The sequence below is a fragment of the Labeo rohita genome, chromosome 7, assembly GCF_022985175.1.
Source record: "Labeo rohita strain BAU-BD-2019 chromosome 7, IGBB_LRoh.1.0, whole genome shotgun sequence".
NCBI classification, from domain to species: domain Eukaryota; kingdom Metazoa; phylum Chordata; class Actinopteri; order Cypriniformes; family Cyprinidae; genus Labeo; species Labeo rohita.
In genome coordinates this window covers 31107764-31121418 of record NC_066875.1, presented here as the reverse complement: position 1 = coordinate 31121418, position 13655 = coordinate 31107764, and the positions used below count along the sequence as shown (strand labels likewise).

Sequence of the window (13655 nt, the reverse complement as noted above, 5' to 3'; positions counted from 1 at the left end):
ATATACTGTAATCTCTAGCTTCCGCTAACTGTCGTAAACGCGTTCACGAGAAAATGCTTTCCAGCGGATGATGTAGGATGTAGATGAAGTGTAAGCTTTAGTGAGAATAACCTAGTCTCGCGAGAACCAAGATTTGTTTACAGCAAAGTAAGCCAATCTGCTCTTATATCAAATTGCTTGTTGCTTATGTTATACCTACGCCATCCACTGGAATGCCACTCTCTCGTGTATGCACGTAAAATTAGCCATAATTTTTGGTTGAACTATCCCTTTAAGTGTCCAAATACTTTTAAGGGCCACTGTGTCCGCCTTATTTTTAACATAAGAGCGGGTGCAGCCATTTATAACTTGAATGCGCTTCCGTTCTCATCTGCTTCCAGTTATTTTATGCTGCTTGATATTGCAAACACTGTTTTTGTAGTGCTTGCAACACTTATTATTCTTCTAGTTAATTACCTAAAGCTTTTAATGAATCTGAAAACTCACATTCACAGAAAATAGATAAACTTACAGATTGCAAAATAAGGTGGAGAGTGTACAGAATTAATGTGTACATTTTTATCCTTTGCAGTTCTTGCAAATGCTTTGGGAATACATTTTTAAATCAATAAAGCATTTTGAATTGACTTCTGTCCTGTTGTACGTTCACTCATGCATATGTAGCGAGTCAAAATAACAGTAGGCTACTGTCTTTTTATAGACTTTTAAGAGGGTCTCACGGTCCACAACACTATAATAGTGGGGTCCCCAGATGGCCCAATCTTGGCACAGGTCTGGTTGAAGATCACAATTATCCCTGCAAAACACTCAATACTACAAACGTCTTTGACGTATTCACAGTTATCTTTTCTCCTTTTGAATTATTCGCTATTTTATTTTGTCAAGGCAATTACCACAGTCTTTTGAAAACAAAAGTTTAAGAGGAAACTCAGTATAAAGACAGACAGCCATTTGCCAAGCTAAAAAATATAAAATCATGCACTGAAAGCCAAACACCTGGTGAACTGGCAAGGTTATAAACCTTTTATGAATGTGCTCTTGTTAATTATCTTCACAGCCTCTTTGTGAGTAGAGAATTTTACTACAGTCAGTATCTGACATGTTTAATATGTCTGCTTTGAAGGAAAAAAATACACCCTTGTAAATGTGGGAGCCTGTGTCCACAATCTGAATCACCCTTAGTGATAAATGGCTCCCCTTCCTAAGGCATGCCTCCCCACCCCACTATGAGCCCTCCTGTGTGGTCACGTGACCAAGTGGACAGCAGCACGGAATGGAAGGAATGCGATCGTATGACTGTTTACCCAACCAGCGTCATGAGGAATAGACCCCGCTTCACACACTGGCATCACACATGCATGCATCGACGCATACATTAACACGCCACCAGGCATAAACACACAGGCGATTTTCAATAAACAGAATTCATTCAAATCAAGGTCAGATAAAACATAATTGACATAATATTAGCTTCTTGCAACATAATATGCTTCCTCATTTTATCATTTATCTGACAGTCTGACAATGATGACTGATGACATTCCAGTGCAATAAATATCATTTTCCTTCACAAAATTCACTCAAAGAATTAACAACCATCTACTGATCCTTTACTGAACAGCAGTGATGATCTTCATCGCTGCTTCAGCAAATGCGGTATTTGAGTATACACAAAAACTAATTGTTCATCTCATGGATCATGGCTTCCTTTCAATAGCTGCAAACACTAAAGCTCACAAACTGGAAAAATATATAGTGAATCACTCTGAATTATAATGCACATGACCTTGAAGTTGTTCTGTAAATTTATGTTTTTGTGTAAACTTATGCAACACACACTGACACGATTCAGGCAGTGTAAATATGCTTTCCATTAGAACAGAACAGAATAACGCTGCATGTTTTTAAAGCACTTTGGTGGACCTTTGGTGGTATTTACTTGCGCTGTTTTGGCCCTGAGTCAATATACAGTTGAGGTCAAAAGTTTACATACACCTTGCAGAATCTGCAAACTGTTAATTATTTTACCAAAAAAAGAGGAATCATACAAAATGCATGTTACTTTTTATTTAGTACTGACCTGAATAGGATATTTCACATAGAAGATATTTACATATAGTCCACAACAGAACATAATAGTTGAATATATAAAAATGACTCTTAAAAATGATTCTTAATACTGTGTAGTTACCTGGATGATCTACAGCTGTGTTTTTTTTTTTTGTTGAGTAATAGTTGTTCATGAGTCCCTTGTTTGTCCTGAACAGTTCAACTGCCCGCTGTTCTTCAGAAAAATCCTTCAGGTCCCACAAATTCTTTGTTTTTTCAGCATTTTTGTGTATTTGAACCCTTTCCAATAATAATTGTATGATTTTGAGATCCATATTTTCACACTGAGGACAACTGAAGTACTCATATGCAATTATTACAGAAAGTTCAAATGCTCACTGATGCTCCAGAAGGAAAAATGATTCATTAAGAGCCAGGGTTGTAAACTTTTGAACAGAACAGAGATGTGTACATTTTTATTATTTTGCCTAAATATCTTTTTTTATTTTTTTTATTTAGTACTGTCTTTTAGAATCTACAGAAGATACTTACATGTTTACCAGAAGACGAAATAAGTCAAATTTACCCTGGTCTTTAAATTCAAAAAGTTCTCACCCCTAGCTCTTAAAGCATTGTGTTTCCTTCTAAAGCATCAGTGAGCATTTGAACCTTCTGTACCTAACACTATTAGTCCCTCAGTTGTTCTCAGTGTGAAAAGATGGATCTCAGAATTATACATTCATTGTTGGGAAGGATTTAAATACACAAAAATGCTGAAAAACCAAAGAATTTTTGGGACCTGAAGGATTATGAAGAACAGCAGACAGTTTATCTGTTCAGGACAAACATAGGACTCATGAACAACTATCACTGAACAAAAAAAAAACAGCTGTGGATCATTCAGGTAACAACACAGAATCAAGTGTATGTAAACTTTTGAAAACGCGGTCATTTTTATATATATTTTTAATTAGTTAACAGTAATACTTGTTAATAATAATAATGATACGATGATCATTTTCTGTTAGTCAAACAGCCTACATGTGATTGAAAAAGTAATGCAGAAGAACTGGTATCATTACATCATTTATAACACTTTCATATTGACTTAACAATTTAAGTACCAGCAGGCTACTTTTGACTTACTCTATAGTAATACAGTGGTGCAGGTTTACAAATAGGCACCACTTAGGCAGTGGTCTCTTGCTACACATTCTCACTGAGGGCTATGCCCCCATGAGGATGAAATTCTAGAACTGTCCCTGCTGTGGATGTTGATCACTGTGAAGAAAACATTTCTGGCTACACTTAACAGCAAGCTGTCCAGTAAAAGCAAAGGAATTGGATCAAATACGATTACTAACAGTAGAGACCATTAATAAAAGTTCAGCTTTGTTAAAAATATTCTCCAGGCTCTTGGACTAAGAGGCCCTTGGCAGGCTTGAATGTTCTTGGTAGTTTGTATGTTAGCAAACAAGTCAATTATCAACCAATAGAGGAGGGAATGCAGTGATGCATTGAAGTTTGACTACATAGTTTGTACTTGGGGAGAAAAAAAAAAAAAAAAAAAAAAAAAAAAAAAAATCACAAACCTGCTTTGACATCTATACTGGCTGTCCCACTTGCTACTATGAGAGAAAGGGATAGTTAATTCAAAAATGAAAACTCTGTCAAAATTTACTAACCTTGAGAAGAATGTTGGTATGCAAGCAGTTTCGGTGACTTGTGATTTTCATTGTACAGAAGAAAAGAAAAAAAAAAAAAAAATGTAATACAGGTTTAAACAACACAATGGTTGTGAAATGTTGACAATTATCATTTTGAGTGAACTATCCAAGCAATCTCATTTTATTATCGTGTAAATGGGCAGTACTACTTATTCCAATTACTCATTAAACCTTTCTAGTCTCCCATTGACCCACTGTCCATCTTTTCATCTCCCTTGGACCCATCTGAGGTTCTATCTCTGGTCGAGCCACAAGCTGATAGATTTTGACAGCTGTTATCCAGGTCACAGTATCCCTGGAGTCCATGTGTACAAATGTTGAACTCAAATAGCCATTGCAACACAGAACACGGAGAACTGAGCACTATCAGCTTCATTCGTACAAACCTTAGATCAGTTTGGGGATTCTTATTAAACTTATCGCAGATGGTTAAATATATAAACATGCATACTGTACGTCAGATATTTACACAACAACTGAATCAAGTTCAGGTCTCAATAGTTAAAACATTAAGTACATTACAGCGATCACTGAAGAAATCTGTCAACCTTTCCTAGGGTCAACAACCTGCGGCAGACCTTTGTAAAGACTGACAGGAAGTAGGATAATGAATAACTTCCTTGTACGACCCATACTTCCTTCTCCTGAAAATGATTCACCTCACCACTGACCAGCATCTGACAAATGCAAAATACACGGAGGATCACAGCTTTGGAAAAACCACTTACACCAAACCAAAAAAAAAAACTAAATAATATAAACCAACTTGAATTTGATCTCAGTTTCAATCCTTTCCCTCCAGAAACTTGTCACTTACTTGAGATAAAGCAATTACTGCAGCAAATGATGAACAATGATCCAATCAATTCCCGATGGACAAAATCAAGTCCTACATTTTCTTCTTGTTCAAGAACACTCTGATGTATGCCACAATAGGAAAGAAAAGACCACAATTGTATGCCAAATTTAAAGGACATTCACACTGACAACAATTTGCATTAACAAAATATCTTAAGTCATTCTGTTCAATGAAAGCTGACGTATTCAACATATAAAATCATTGATTTTTTTCTAATTTATAAGTTGATATTTAAGATTTATCAGCCGATAATGAATATTTAATTATTTCTGCATATTTCAAGATTTATATCATCATCTATCAGTAACTCAAAGGGATAGTGATAAATTATGGCAAAGATGTAAGAGCTTTTAAAGTATACTTTCACTATAAGAGCGCATGTTGAAGTTGCCGTGCTCAGATAAAACTGCCGGACATAATCAGACACAACATCAAAACAATTAATGGATTACAAGTATCAGCCAGAATTTCAATATCAGAGTATCCCTAGAGGTTTTAACCAGTAAGGCTCTAAAACTAGAGAACATCATTTATCCTCCACCCATCATCCATTTTAACCATTCACTTTGAACAATATCTTCAGCTTAAGCATCACAGCCCAAAACCATGCGAGTATAAACGCATACGCTACTATAACCAGAAGCATCTGCTTCGGTCTACAGTTTGTGCAATTATTGAAAATCCCTTCATCCCTCTCAGGGGCATTAAACAATATTAAGACTTGTTAAAGAAGAGGGAAAATGAGGTCATGGAGGGATGCTTAATGGAAGTAATGGCAGAAGTGCTGCAGCAGTACTAGAGAAAGATTACACAGCAGATCTAGTGATGAAGCTGAAAATAAATGCGATGGAGCACAAAAGAGTAACTCTTTCCTTTCTGCAGGACAGGCCGTGTTGTGCTGATGTGGTGATCAAAACATGGTGAGCCCCCCAGGACAAAGCACACACTGCAGGGCTGAATCACGGGTTGGAGCGGCATGCCTGCGAGACCATGTGACAGACCCTGTAAAACCTGCCCTCTGGCCTCTACGCTGCTTCTGTCTTTTTTTGGTGAATCTTTAAAAGCAGACAGCTGTACATGGCTTTCTAGGAGAACGCTGGAATGTTAGACAACACCACGGGAAGCTTTACATGAGAAAGCAAAACATAAGCTGGATTTTGGAAGTAGAGAGGCGCAGCCTCTTAAGCGCATCAACACACCGGTCCTCGTCTATTCACAAGAGCTCACAGATATTTTTGTTTACGAATCTGAGTAGAAAAAAGACAGATCACTCCAAATCACCCTCATGATTCTCCAGCAGCACTTACCACAACACCACACATATATATAACAAACTTCCTCTTCCCCTATGTGAACCCAGCACACAGCCCCAGGCAAGCCCAGCCTGAATTTGTGGGTACAAATCTTAGTGGACAGGATGGAAACTTTAACTCACTCCAACAAGGAGATCTACTTACACGACCACTCCTCTCCGTCTTCTCCCATTATTGTATTTTCTTACAGCATCTCTTGTGGTGACACCTGTCAAAATACTGCACTCCTCCACATCACTGCCTGTCCATAACAGAACATCTATTATAATCAAAACATCTCTGATTTCTTTTGTTATGATAAACTACAGGTGCTCAAGTCAGCATTTTATTTGGATTCCAACAACACCACAATACGCCTGTAATTCTTCAGTTTAACCCTGAAGACTGCATTTAGTAATAGTTAAGAGTGTAGGAGTAGATTTAGGTCTTTCAGAAAATGTCTTCACCCTTTTCCTCAAACAACTTGGAGTTCACCATAACTGATTTTTCAGCTCACTGAAATCATCAGTGAATTCTTTCACATCAGGAATGATTATAGTTTGACTTTGTTTCCTCTGTTGATCAAAAAATAAGATATTTTTAAAAATGTCTCCGTGTTTTTCGTCCTTGCAATGGAAGTCAATGGTAACCAAAACTGTTTGTTTGTAGTTGTATATCACATTTGCACATTAATGATTAAACCCTCTACCGACTAGATCGAGGAAATACTTGATATTTAATATTAAAATAATATACTTAACTATTAATATGTCAACAAAACCAGTCATAAGGGTCATTGTTTCAAAAAACTGATTTATACATCACCTGAAAGCTGAAAAAATAAGCTTTCCATTGATGTATGGTTTGTTAGGATATATAATATTTGGCTGAGATACAACTACTTGAAAATCTGGAATCTGAGGGAGCAAAAAATCTAAGTACTGAGAATATCTTTAAACCTTTAAAGTTGCCCAAATGAAGTTCTTAGCAATGCATATTACTAAAAAAAAAAAAGGTTTTGATGTATTTACAGTTTGGAAATTTACAAAACATCTTCATGGAATATGACCTTTACTTAATATCCTAATAATTTTGGGCATAAAAGAAAAATCCATAATTTTGACCTATTAAATGTATTTTTTGGCTATTGCTACAAATATACCCTTTGCTACTTAAGACTGTTTTTGTAATCCAGGGTCACATATAGTTTATTAACGACTAGTAAGGAAACATTTCAGGGCTAAAAAATCTCAGTAGTTATATAACACACTGGGGTAAAGAAAGGTATATAAACAATATCAGATATTTAATTGTGTCTGTCCATTTTATACCCTCATCTAGCGCAAACCAAAAGGGACCGCAACGCATTATTGCAAAGACTTAATAATTTAACAGCAATCTTGAAGGGCACTTTCCCTTTTAAGAGCTTTGGTTATTACTCTAACTAGAGATTTTCCAAGGAAAAATCACCCTCTCCTCTATTATAATGAGAAATTATATTGGGTAAACTGGGACACTTCTTGCCACTGAGATGACAGGGTCATTCTGAATTAACCCCTTTTATTTTAAATACTGGGACATGGGAGCCAAAACAACCCTCAGCAGTAATAGTAACTGATAATTACTTGATGAAACGGTCAAGCATAATCTACAGGACTAGCATGCAAATCTAGTGAGCACAACGCATTTATCTTATAGAGACATATATAGTACAATCATCATGCTGTGTTAAAACAGTATTTAAGATTAACGTTACAAAACAATTCTGGACAATTTTGGAAGAAAACCAAAAATAAAAAAACTAAACAAAACAAGAACAATTAAATAAAACGGGTATTTTAACAGAGCCATCCTTCAGCTTTGCACAGCGGTCTCGCATTTTTAATGCTATCGATCAGTGGTAGGTCCCGCCCCGCTGTAAATAATCTATCCGCTACAGCACTGGCACTAAAATCGTTAACGGAGCTCAAAGATGACACTGTGTTTTGACCGCTGTGGTTGCCGTTTATTCTTCCCAACGGACATCGGTGAGACGAGGGGCATCGCTGGATGCCAGGAGGTGCCCATGTGTTTCAGCGCTCCTCTTTGTTATGTAAATAAGGTGTATAGTCTTTGGATAAGTCTCCCTGACCACTCCCCACCCCTTTTTCCTCCAGCGCCTGTGACTGAATTCAAGTCGCTGATTCCTGCCCGAGGCTCCTGCACTGAACAGCGCTCACCCAGAGCCAGCCACATCAACACTCCCACTGCCTTTGATCTCTCCAATTTCATTACATGCCATCCAGTCCGAAAAATATATTCCAGAAGATTACACAAAAGTGTGGATATTGTGCACAAAAAGTCTTAAAGCCCTGCTTAAACTAAGAATTACTTAAATGTCAGAACAAGCCAGAAACATCAAAATCATAACACGTTTGTGCCAGTAATTTTCCGGTCACCTAAGTCACCATTTTAAAAAGGGTGAGAATTACACAATGCCTTTCAGGGGGGTTCATTTTGGGGGGTGGGGGGGGGGGGGGGGTATTTCAACCCAGTGCCCCTAGTGGGCAACGAAGGCATCACAAGTTACAAAATATATATATATATATATGTGGATTTATATTTTCATGCCGTTTTGGCACACTTAGAGAATGTGGGCCAAAAAACATAAGATATATATATATAATGGTTTGTTAAATTGCAGTGCACAGAAGAAAGTGTAAAGGCACTTAAACAGCATGAAGTATAAAAAGCAGACTGCTTTCTCTTCCACCTGACTCGTTCAACCCTGTCATCTTGTTCTGTGTGAAAGGCACTTTCAGGTCGTTGTCAAACAACAAACAGGAAAACCTACTTTTTCCCAAGCTTGTTATCTTTATAACCATTAAACATGCATGTATTTATTTACGCAAGATTACAGTAGCAAACCGGATTTATAGGTTTTACAATCTGTGCACGTGTCACCTGTAATTTAATTTTTTCAGCGTCATTCGTTTCAAGACAAATATTCTGGTTTCAACATTTTTTTAAAATAGTATTTAACTCAAGGACACTCAGGGTAAATATGAGGTAATATTCTCTTTCAACGTTTAAGTAATATGTACAATTTTAAAGGGGCAAACAAACCCCTTTAAAGTCTAACATTTCTTTTACCAAATGTTACTTCGCTGTAAGTCCTGATGAGTATCAACCTGTACATTCCCAAACTAGAGCCCCCCACTAAATATCCGCCCCTCTGAGCAAACACTGCCTGCGCCTCTTCATCCATTAGTTTTATTGTTAATATCGTTTTATAATTTTCTACCAATACGTCGAAATGAACTAAACCTCTATTCTATATTGCGCGCATAATATTGTTTACAAAAGTGAGGTTTGGATGTGACAAAAAGTTGAACCCACAAATAAATCTTCTACTTGAGCGTAATTTGACTGCCTGTTTGCGTAAAGGATATAAAAAAGGAAAACGTGGAAAGTAAAAGCTCCGAAACGCTGCAACAAGCAAGGTGCACGATTTCTCTCTCCAGCCCCTCTACTCACATATCCTGACAGATACAAAGAAATACACACATACAGGCTACCAGACGCACACAACTGCATGGGAAAACACTAGGGGTTAGATTTAACTTGTATTACCTTGCACGGATAATCCACAGTAACCCAGAGAAAGTAGACAGAAGAACCAGATATTCTCCACCGCCATGTAGAGCGTTTGATTTCCAGCAGCGGAGTAAAGCAGTGTGTGCTTTATATGACCGCTACAGCTACATGCATATAATGGAATTCGGGAAAAATCTCTTCAGGTTTAATTAGTTGCGCGTAATTTCACGTATTTCCCTGTCGCGCGTTTCCCCCACCTATAAACATAACGTGGTTGTGTTAGTCGGGGAAGAGTCGTCGTGTCTCTCGGCGCCTCATCGCCATGTTGTGTCCAAATGTTAAGTGTGTGAGAGTGTGTGTTAGCTCTCTTTACACACACACGCACACACACACACACACACACCAGCGAGTCCCGCTTTAGGTGTCCACTGGAGCTGCATGAATCGCTGCCAGTATCCTCACACACCCCCTTTCCGTGTACACGGCTCCACGCTAGTTTCCTGTAACCTGCGAACGCGCTGCGCCAAATACACTACACAACAACGTTAAATAAACATACACTGACTAATTTAGAGATTCGTAGTTCGCCAGTAGCGATGAAAAAGACGCCCTTGTTTAATACGATGCGCTGATTTATGGCTTTAGCACCGTCGGATGTGTTCTACATTTGCAACATCATTCATTGTAACTTCTGTATCATTAATACAGGGTCTACAAGACACACACAATTCAACATGCATTATAATATCAATAACATTCAAAAGTTTATTGATATGCAAGTCATAGACTAGTGTGCAACACACACACATAGTAGTATACACACACAGTTGGGGTAGCAGGACCCTCTGCCATGACCTTCAAATGGGCTGAGAGAGAATTCTTCTCTCCTGGTGTCTGAGGGGGCGAGAGATCACATGTGCATCCGTGTCATGCGCTCCTACAGGCTGAGGATCCCACTCCGCCTGGCCACTGACACAGCCATGTGCATGGGACCCTTGCTGTCTCTAAACACAAAGAGCTAAGTAGGGTCAGCTCAGCCACAGGCTCGCAGGGGACAGAACCGAGGTAAACAACTCATGTATCTGACGGTGTGTATGCACACACTCCTTTTAAGTTAAATGGGTTGTGAACACTGCATAACGTTTCAGCATTTTAAAAGAATATCTCACTATTTTATGTCACTCTTTTTCAACTTATGGACCCTTTTCATTTTCATTCTCTTTGTAGTGTAAAAGGTTCTATAGTTAAAGTGTTATTCAGAATGAAAGTGGTTAATTTAATAACTGTTTACTGAAAAGTTTGTGTACTCTTACAAATAAAGGTTCTAAAAGGGGGCTTAGCAGCAATGCTATAGAAGAACCATCTTTTGTGAAATATTCTTAAAATAACCTATATTTTTCTTAGTGAGAACTGAGAAGAATATTTAAAGGGATAGTTCACCCAAAAATGAAAGTTCTGTCATTAATTACTCACCTCATGTTGTTCCAAACCTGTCAGACCTTTGTTCATCTTCGGAACACAAATTAAGATATTTTTGAGGCAACTACCTTGTTCAAGGCCCAGAAAGGTAAGGACATTGTTAAAATAGTCCATGGGACATCAGTGGTTCAACCTTAATTTTATGAAACTAAGAGAATACTTAATAAGCGTCATGGTACCCTAGTGAACGTACGTGGAAGACTGACTCAGAAGAGAAGAAATTGTTGAATAAAGTTGTTATTTTTTATTCGTTTTCTCTGCACACAGAAAGTATTTTCATAGCTTCATGAAATTAAGGTTAAACCACTGATGTCACATGGACTATTTTAACAATGTCCTTACTACCTTTATGAGCATTGAACGTGGTAGTTGCATTGCCGTCTATGCAAGGTCAGAAAGTTTTTGGATTTCATCCAAAATATTTGTGTTCTGAAGATGAACGCCATGAGGATGAGTAATTCATGACAAAATATTTATTTTTGGGTAAACTATCCCTTTAAATAATCTGAAGAAGCATTTTCCACTATAAAGAAATTAGTAAATGGCATATTCAAAACTTTATGTTTAAGAGTGTTAAACATACTAAACTTCTCTGACATTGCTGCAAAACCCACTTTTGAAACCTTTCAGTGAACATGCGGTTCACTTTAATAATAATCTAATCTCTTTCTTCTGAAGAAAGAGATTTATGCTCATCACAAAACTACAAAACAAACTCTAAAAGATACCAGGTGTAAACAATTTTATCATATATAGCAGATGGCAACATTACGAGGTCCAGCCTTGTGTATTTACAGAGCATTAGAGGAAAGCTATGGGAGATTATTATGTAAGCATTAATTCATTATCCATGGAAATGTGTTTTATGATACAGACTTTAATATTTCATAGTGTATGTATGTGGATTCCGCCTTGGGCAAATCATGTTCAGAATGGGCAGAGATATTCTATGTCTCCCATCCGCAAACCGATGGGCTTCCTGGGGGGTAACCGTATCCAAACCTCAGAGGGACTAAAACAGATCAAACAACAGGGATGTCCCTCCCGCAGCTGCTGTCTCTCCAAACAGCACCGCTCCTGTAAGCAGAGTGCACTCACTCAGTAAATATCTCCTGCCTCTCTGTGCTGTTGTGACTCTAGATTGCTCCGCTTCCACCACATCAAAGGCACTTTTGTCATGGCATAATGGAGTGATTGTGTGTGTATGCTTGTGCTTGTTGTTTTTAATGTGGGCTGCTTGTTACAGACACAAAGAAACACCCCAAAACACAAATATGCTGTTTTGAGATCTCGAACATCTGCTCAAATGAGTTAATTTAGGGTGATAAAGCTCATTTAGGGTTATAAACTGCCTGGCATGACTGAAAGCTCCGTCTCGGTAAGGCCTCTGTTTCTCTTCCGCTAATCAGATAAATTTATGTAGCTGTTAAAATAAAGTAGAACTGTAATATATTTTAGGCCTCATTATGAGATATATAAGTGAAAGAGAGCAAGTGATCAGATGCCTTTAAAGAAGTCAGAAAAAGTGCCCTAAGGTTGATTTCAATCTGAGTCATCCTATTCATTGCAGGACAGAGTGAATGACTGAGATGAACTTCTCATCCTTGAAACCATACATGCCAGTGAATTTAAAGCCAAGGCATATTAGAAGTATTTTGTTCATATATGTATTATTGAGCAGTGTTTAGCTACAGATCTGAATGAAAAAAAAATCAATACAGTGAGTGAAAGACTCTAAATAAAGGATGGCATACAGTATGAAATGAAAAAGCTGTAGGAAAGTGTTGCTTAGAAAGAAGAAAATTATTGCCTTTGTTGCCATGCATTCGCATATGTCTTGACTGGGAGACAACTTTTCCATTTGGAAACATTCACTGTTCACATGAAGGGTTCTGGGTGCACCAAATGAGGACACAGACTGCGCTTTTAGAGGAAAAATACATAAGAGCTATAATTTTTCGGTCAGATTTAGATTTTATTTAAAGGATGGAGGCAAATGCCTCACTTCCAGTTTCTTCATCCAGGACAAACCGACCCATCGTGTTCCTAGAGTGACCCAGCAGAGCCAGTCCCCAAATATGATGGTGTTGTAAATAACTGCCCTGCCCAGTTACTACTCTGCTCTTCTGCCATTGTAAGGGCACCAAATGTATGCTTGGCACAATCTGCATGTCACCATGGTTACTGAGACTCAGGAGTGGCACATAGGCATAGGACAAAAAGCTCAGTGGTACAATTGGTGGTCCAGTGCCACTTGGATACGCTGGCATGCGGCCCAGAGAGGGAGTAGAGAGGTATGTACTGTAAGAATGGGGAGGCACCCAGACGGCAGCCTGAAATCTACGGAAATCTCTCCACAATACACTGAAGGTCTGATTTTGCTTGGTTTATTTTCTTGGACTTCCAAGAAAGTTTTAGTATGAACTATTGTTATGGCTAAAAATATGATTGAATGATTTTTCTTGTTGGCTTGAATGATATCCAGCTCTCTCCCTCGTTTTTCCCCCTGGGAACAAGCAATTTCTTGTTATTATTTATACTAACATTTCCTCGTTCAGAAGTTGAAACATATTTGATGTTTATGGGAAACACTTTCCAAGAAACAATGAATATTTCATTTCACACAACAGTTTCAGTCTTTGAATCTGATCATCTGAGCAGCCTTCAAAGACT

The 13655-nt window shown here is 37.9% G+C and overlaps 1 protein-coding gene across 1 annotated transcript in view; it reads right to left on the bottom strand.

Moving 5' to 3' along the window:
- igdcc4 (immunoglobulin superfamily, DCC subclass, member 4) overlaps positions 1-9852 on the bottom strand; it is a 79305-nt gene extending 69453 nt beyond the window's left edge. The window contains exon 1 of the mRNA XM_051114963.1: positions 9540-9852. Within this exon, the coding sequence (XP_050970920.1) occupies positions 9540-9606 (67 nt within the window). The 5' untranslated portion in view covers positions 9607-9852. The remainder of the gene's footprint in view (positions 1-9539) is intronic.
- Between the last annotated feature and the right edge of the window lie 3803 nt (positions 9853-13655).